The sequence below is a fragment of the Mizuhopecten yessoensis genome, unplaced genomic scaffold, assembly GCF_002113885.1.
Source record: "Mizuhopecten yessoensis strain PY_sf001 unplaced genomic scaffold, ASM211388v2 scaffold716309, whole genome shotgun sequence".
In the NCBI taxonomy this organism is placed as follows: domain Eukaryota; kingdom Metazoa; phylum Mollusca; class Bivalvia; order Pectinida; family Pectinidae; genus Mizuhopecten; species Mizuhopecten yessoensis.
Window position 1 is genome coordinate 170911 of NW_018480052.1, and position 7511 is coordinate 178421.

At 35.1% G+C, this 7511-nt stretch overlaps 1 protein-coding gene across 1 annotated transcript; it reads left to right on the forward strand.

Moving 5' to 3' along the window:
• Window positions 1-517: 517 nt before the first annotated feature.
• On the forward strand, window positions 518-3167 carry LOC110442896 (tripartite motif-containing protein 3-like). Its single transcript, XM_021486757.1, has one exon. It carries the CDS (start codon window positions 976-978, stop codon window positions 2539-2541), a length of 1566 nt encoding a protein of 521 aa, XP_021342432.1. The 5' UTR covers window positions 518-975; the 3' UTR covers window positions 2542-3167.
• Window positions 3168-7511: the final 4344 nt, after the last annotated feature.

Here is a 7511-nt window from a genome sequence, read left to right on the forward strand (position 1 = left end):
ATAAATCACTTGCTGCCACAGTCCACTGCACACCTAATCCCTTTCCATGGCCAATCATGTTCACATGACCATGAAAGGGCGCCGGGGATGGCGTGCACAGGCCTGTAACAGACGTAACTGTAGAAAAAGGGGGAGATAACAACCATCAAGTGAAAAATACATTGGAGAAAATATTTAATATTATATCATTTTTTTACATTGTAATTTTAATTTCCTGGTCTGCTCTTTTCAGTAAAACAAGCAATTATAAATTAATCACTTTGTGAAATCTTTTATACGTCTCTGGATAATCTAATTCCGTGGTCCTGCACCTTGGATCCTACTATTTTTATTATTCATAAGATATATTTAAACAGTAATAAGTTTTTAATGGAATGTGAAAAAATGTTGACAACTTTAAAAAAAAAAAATCACATAACATTTCAATGAACATGTAGGTTTTATACACACCAAATACCACGGTCTATATATACATGACCTACCTTGACCCTCTTGGAAAATCTATCGGCAACCTCGCTAAACAAGGAAGTAATATTTTCTGAAGGCGTATTCAGTTTGGACTTTGTAACTGACCATTTAACGTAATTCTAAACCAGGAAACAAATAACTAATTCACACAAATAAGATATTGGATGTTTACCTCGACAATGAATCAAATACTGGGGATATGAACAACTACAATATGTACCTGTGTTTACTTGACGTTGACATTCTGAGGCTTGGAATGGAAAACCTGGATTTCTATTCCTAGTAACCCACATCCGTGAGCATCAGGTAGTTATGATTTAGTGTCTTTACAATTATGTTTTATGAACACATGTGCCTGGATTGGAGCTCGGTGTATAGTCAAGATTTAGAGACATAGAATAAAGTCTATTTTGTGACTGTTATTCAATATCAGTTAAATATATAATAGACAAGCTGTTTGGGTCTATTTATAAACTTCATTGTCTCCTCCACAACCTTTTCATCAACATGGCAACACCCACAGGTCAAATCCCTCTCCGTACCTGTACTGAACACAAGGGGAGACCACTGGAACTTTACTGTGAGAAATGTGATAAACTTGTTTGTCTAAAATGTCATTTATCTACTCACAAAGGCCATGATGTTTGTGAACTCAGCGATATTACTCCTACAAAGAAACAAGACATTCAAAACTTTATTGACAGAACTGAACAAAATGACCTTGTACAACTTAGGGAATACATCACGTCTACTGATACTCTACTTAAAGACAACACCAGCAACTTTGAGAATCTTTCTCACAAGTTGAAAAAGCAAACAGAAAAATTAAAACAAGATCTCGACTTGCTAACAGCACAGACACTCTCTTTTTACCACAAAATGGAGGAGGATAATATTAAGCTTATACAGAAATACAAACAGGACCTTGAAATGTATAACAAGCAACTAGGACAACAAATTCAGGAATGCAAAGAAGCACTCCAGCATGGTTCTCACATAGAAATCTACGACACAGGATGTGAAATTCATTCCCAAATAAGTCTCCCTGTAAAACCTGTCCTGGGTACTGCCAGTTTCACTCCAAACAAAACCCCTCAACATCACCTAGAACTGGCCTTAGGGAAAATTGGCACCTTAGCTCAAGGTCAAGATTCAACTGACCAGGATGGGTCAGTCATGACATATGGTGGTCAGAACCCATCCTCTACATCACAACAGTCAGAACCAGAAGGAAAGAAGGCAGTGACTATGTACAAACTACTGCCACAGACCAAAGTGTTGGAGGACTGGAGGTCTCCTGTTGTTAATTATTCCATATGCCCCACCACTGATGGTCAGGTGTGGACCTGTTGCAGGGACACATTAACTCTCCTGGACAGTAAAGGGAAAGCCATACAGCAGGTCAAACACAAAACTAGCATCAAAGACATAAGTCTGTCACCAATAACACACACGCTATGGGTCTGTGATATAGAAAACAACATCATGGAGCTGGTATCAGGTCAACTAAAACACAGATTCAGCACCAAGGAGGAACCCAGGTGTATCTTTGTTACTGCCAGTAACCATGTCATTGTGGGGTTGACCAACAACATCTCCAAATTTACCACACAAGGTCAGATGGTACTCACTACAAGTGTTAGAGGGACTGGGAAGCCATTAGTGTGTTCACCACGGAGGATCTCAGAGTGTCCTGTCACTCACAATGTCGCAGTGGTTGATAGGAATGATAAGGTCGATGGTGGTGATCGGATACGACATCTTGTTGTTATGGACACTGATTTCAAGGAACTGTTTGTATATAGAGGTGACATCCCCAGTACAAATAAGCAATCATCACATAAAGGAGCTAAACCATTTGACCCCTATGGTGTGGTGTATGACAGTGTGGGGAACATTATCATAGGGGACTGGAACAACCACAGAGTCCTACTCATCAGTGGAGGTGGTAAGTTCCTCAGGATCATACACACAGACACAGACTGGACATGTGCTGCAGGTGTAGACAGGGAGGATGTCCTGTGGGCAGTGTTTGGGATGAATGTTAAACTACTACAGTACAGCAGTGTGTGACTCCTGTGACATAACGAGTAGGTATAGTTACCATGACAACACAGAACCAGACCAACAAAACTGACCACAATAAACAACCAGTCAACATTCTACCCTGATTGTACATCATCATAATCACTGGAGAAAATCTATTCAACATTCTAGTGATTTTTTGTTATTATGATAATCAGAGAAAAACCAGTCAATAGAGAAACATTTAAAGGTCTCATGAACAGCGGCAATAATGTTTGCTTCATCAATGCAGCAATTATCGCCCTATGTCATACCAATTGCTTCGATGCTCTTTTGAGAGATTGCCACAACTTGCACCGTGTATGTGATGGTCATTTGTTTGGAAATGCTACAACTGGACTAACGGCGGCTGGAATGTGGGACAAACAATGGTGGCAGGACTGCGAGGCAACTGGACTAATGATGGCTGGAGTATGAGACAACTGGACTAACGGTGGCTGGAGTATGAGACAACAGGACTAATGGTGGCTGGATAATATGACAACAAGATTATTGATGGCTGGATAGTTGGACGATGGTGGTTAGATAGAAGATGGTATGTACATTAGAACTGTTATGAGTAGGGTATTATTATTTTATCCTATGTATCTTTAGGTGTCACTAGAAAAAGCAATGTGGGTTTTTTCCCCAGAAGATTATACAATTTTATTTATAATTTTACTTTAAGAAGGAATAAAGCTGGTAACAGATAGTGGACAACTACCAGACTTGATTTAACTTCCAACAGTTGGGGGATAGAGACAAAGTCAGATAAACTTCACAGACGCCAATCAGGAAATAGTCGAGATACTATACTATGGTGTCAATATAAACAAAATCTGTAATGAGGGGTTCAGGATATATCTATAGTCCACCAACTTTTACTTCAAAAGTGTTCAAATGTGACCTTTGACCTTGGCAATGTCCAAAAATCTAGTCAAGTCTAGAAGTTGATGTTACTATATAGTGTATGATATATCTTGTACCTAACCTTTTTACCTAAACATAAGCTTCTTAACAAAGCTCAGTCGTGTCCTATGATAAATAAATAGCTTTAAAACTGTGTGAATGGTTATCTGAACGACCACTTATCTATATTGAAGATCTATCCTGTAATGTTTAGATAATCGGCTCTCTACTGTAGTAGATAACCAACTTAAATTTGTGAATAATTAACATTATTATTTTTGTGAATATTGGCTGATAAGTTCAATATACATATTTGCTTTGTACTTATTTGACCTTTGACCTAGAAGTGAAGGTCACTGTGACCTATATGTGGAGGATATTTAATTGTTTCTCACTGAATGTTTTACGAGTATGACGAGTATTACACAATGCTGGTATACAAGTGAAATATATGTGATATTTCAATGGGAAAACCAGTTTATTTTCTATACCGTGGTAAGTTAGATTTTTAAAAGCAAAATGACGAAATGATGAAAATATAGTTGTATCGAAAATGTGCGGGAATGAGAAGCGTAATATTTGATGCCAGGTTCTAATGACCTCACACAATATAGGCAATACAATAACTTTTTAATACCATTTTTGTTATAATGTATAAACATTGTAATAACACTTTTTTAATTATGATGAAATTATTAACCGTTTATCAGGTTATTTTGCTGGGATGATGTTTCTGTTAATTTACGGGACATACAGTCAAACTTCAAAGTCAATTTGTCAAACTTACGGTAAAGTCTGGATTTAACACTACAAATATTCTGTACATTACATGAATCAAACATTTTAGAGTCAAACTTTTGCTGTTTTGAAGTACAATCAAGTTCTGTTCATTATAAAAACATTGAAAATTACAACTGATAAATCAAAGTGATAAAAAATAGCCCGTCCGTTAACATTGGCACAGGCTACTGAAATTTAATTGATGAACAGAGAAGTGTTGGATTTGATCAGATCACCATGGAAACTACAGTGTGTTAAATAAACATGCTATTCTTATTACTTTAAATCCAATATTGCTCGATTTTAAATTAAATTTCCGAGCCTTCACTTCGTCATTTAAGGATTCCTGTCCCACTGCACTGTGTTTTATTACATATAGAGTGACCTCCCCTTAGTTTCGTTTTGATACAACGGTAGCACAGTTGGTCCAGGACGCTTCAGTTGATCAAGTAACTCAATCGGTTAGAGCAATAGTATTACAACCTGAAGTTCAGGGTTCGAACCTCGGTAACTTTTTACACTCAGAACATTGTTGATAATATTCTGATTATTTCATCTTCATTATTATTTCTATAAAGTTTGGCAAGATATGGTTTCTTTTCTGAAGTGATTTATCAAACATATAGTAATGTTGAGAAAAACAGTTCCCAATGTGTAAGTACAGCTCGTGACAGTGGTATGGGGATCCTTCACAATCACNCACAATCACGTTAGGTCTTATATAGGTACAGGATTTCAATGTGTAAGTACAGCTTTTGACAGTGGTACGGGGATCCTTCACAATCACGTTAGGTCTTATATAGGTACAGATGATGTTCAATGTTTAATATTTGTGAGTCAATGCTTTAAAACATCAACGTTTGACGATATATCTGATTGTAACCTTAATGGTCACCGGAGTTGAAATACAATTGTTATTCGTGGTTGGTATGTGACAAAATCAAATAGTATCAATATATCCAAATATATATTTTTTTATGATGGTTTCCTTGACAAAATGATCTTGGGGAGTGACTAACATATATCATATGTATAGCTGGCAGTTTTCAGGAAAAAACACATGAAAAGATAAAACCATGTAATATCGTCAAATTTACCCCCTCCCCAGGGAGAAATGGGTGACTTAGGGTAGTGAAATTCATCATTTTGATAAGGCACCTCAAGACCTTCCATCCATGATGAATATTTGATTCATGTATACCTGGTTCTGAAGAAGAAGAGTGTTGAATAGTTTGGCAATTCAACCCCTTTTGGGTGACATATCCCTGTCAGGATCTTAATTTTGATATCATCAAACTCCATTCACATGTTGACATGATGATAATACTAACCAAATTTTAATTCTTGCCAACTGAAAATATAAAAAATACACCAAAAGTGTTATTTCTCTTTATAAACTGTAGTATAATTGACCCCGTCTCCAAGGGTATAGAAATTAATAATTTTGATAAAGCACCATAATACCCTTTTATCTCTAAAGAGTATTTGATCTCAACATATCCGGGTCTGAAGAGGACGATTGTATAAATTTTAGCCAATTTGGCCCAATCCCTGCAGGTATAGATGGATATACATGGAACTCGTGATTTTGTTTTGCCTTTGACCCTGGAACCGTCTTGTAACATTTTATTAAAGTAAACTGTTTGCTGTAATTGTTTTTACTGAATGTCCCCGAGGCCAAAGGCTTCTCCAGAACAATTTGTGATAAAATTCCTTCACCTGTTTGGTAGTTTGGACACATATTTGACAGTTGACACTTGGGGAGAAATTATTACAAAAAAATATTAGAAATTTTCATCCATGTAAAAAAATTATGTGAAAATTGAGAACCATGAAAATGACTGAATATTTATTGTATGTGAACATATTTTGGTTTCCAATGAAATAATGTAAACGTTATATTTGTTATTAGTGTACACAACTTAAGGTATTTACAATTTAATGTATGCACGCCTATTGCATTGTAATACAATGTAGTAATATTTTGTAATAATGTATAATATCTAAGGTATACAAGTATGTTACATTATAGTAACAATATGTTGAAAACACAAATTATAATCTTCACTTTTCACTGAAAATTATTTTATATTTTTTGTGAATATGCTTTATGACTAAGTGTATTACACTGTCACAGTAAATATACTATATTGATAAGTGTATATACACTAGCTATCACAGTAAATATACTACATTTATAAGTGTATTACACTGTCACAGTAAATATACTTTATTGATAAGTGTATATACACTGTCACAGTAAATATACTACATTTATAAGTGTATTACACTGTCACAGTAAATTTACTACATATATAAGTGTATTACACTGTCACAGTAAATATACTATATTTATAAGTGTATTACACTGTCACAGTAAATATGCTACATTTATAGGTATTTCACTGTCACAGTAAATATACTACATGTATAAGTGTATAACACTGTCACAGTAAATATACTACATTTACAAGTGTATTACATTGTCACAGTAATTATACAACTATTATAAGTGTAATACACTGTCACAGTAAATACACTACATTTACAATGTATTCAATGTATTGACAGATTTGTATGTAAATAGACTTAAATTCCTTTTACCTGTAATGTCAGTGATTAACAGTTGATTGTATTGCCTTGTGTACAGCCCTTTAATAAAGTTTGATGTGTGTAATAAAAAGTCATTTATATCTTATCTATCCTCTTCGTTATTTTTGTTATAAGAGCGTAGCTCTGTAAGGGTTGCTTCCCTTTTATACATTGCCCTGAATTATTTTCGTCCGAGGGAAGCTGTCCGATGTGGATACTAGAAGTGCATCCTTGAAGCAAAGACAATTATGTTTCAGCATGTACATGTACTACATATAGTAAATATCTCCACGTTTTTATTACGCTTTTATTCAGAGAAACAAATCAATAGGAAATCTGAAGTAGAAATTCTCCTTTGACGTATCCTCGAGAGAATGAGACTAAAGAAACAGAATATAAGTGTAAACAGAATTGTTGCTATATTTCTACATTTTCAGTTTTTGATGATAACTAATATACATTCTGAGTGATAAAAAGTCCATCACATAAAAATGAATGCGATACTAATTAACATGCATGAAACTTCGTTCAGGGATTATCATACTGTGACGTCACAAACATGTCATACTCAGTCGACCTTCATCGGAAGGAAGGACCACCAACACGAGTTTAATGCCCTTTTTTAGCAACATATTACTTTTTCACAACGCATGCAGATTTATAACTAGATACAGACAGAAACTGTTTAATTTTTATTT

Excerpts from the sequence above, each read along its gene's own strand:
- LOC110442896 (XM_021486757.1), top strand. The coding sequence starts at position 976 with ATGGCAACACCCACAGGTCAAATCCCTCTCCGTACCTGTACTGAACAC.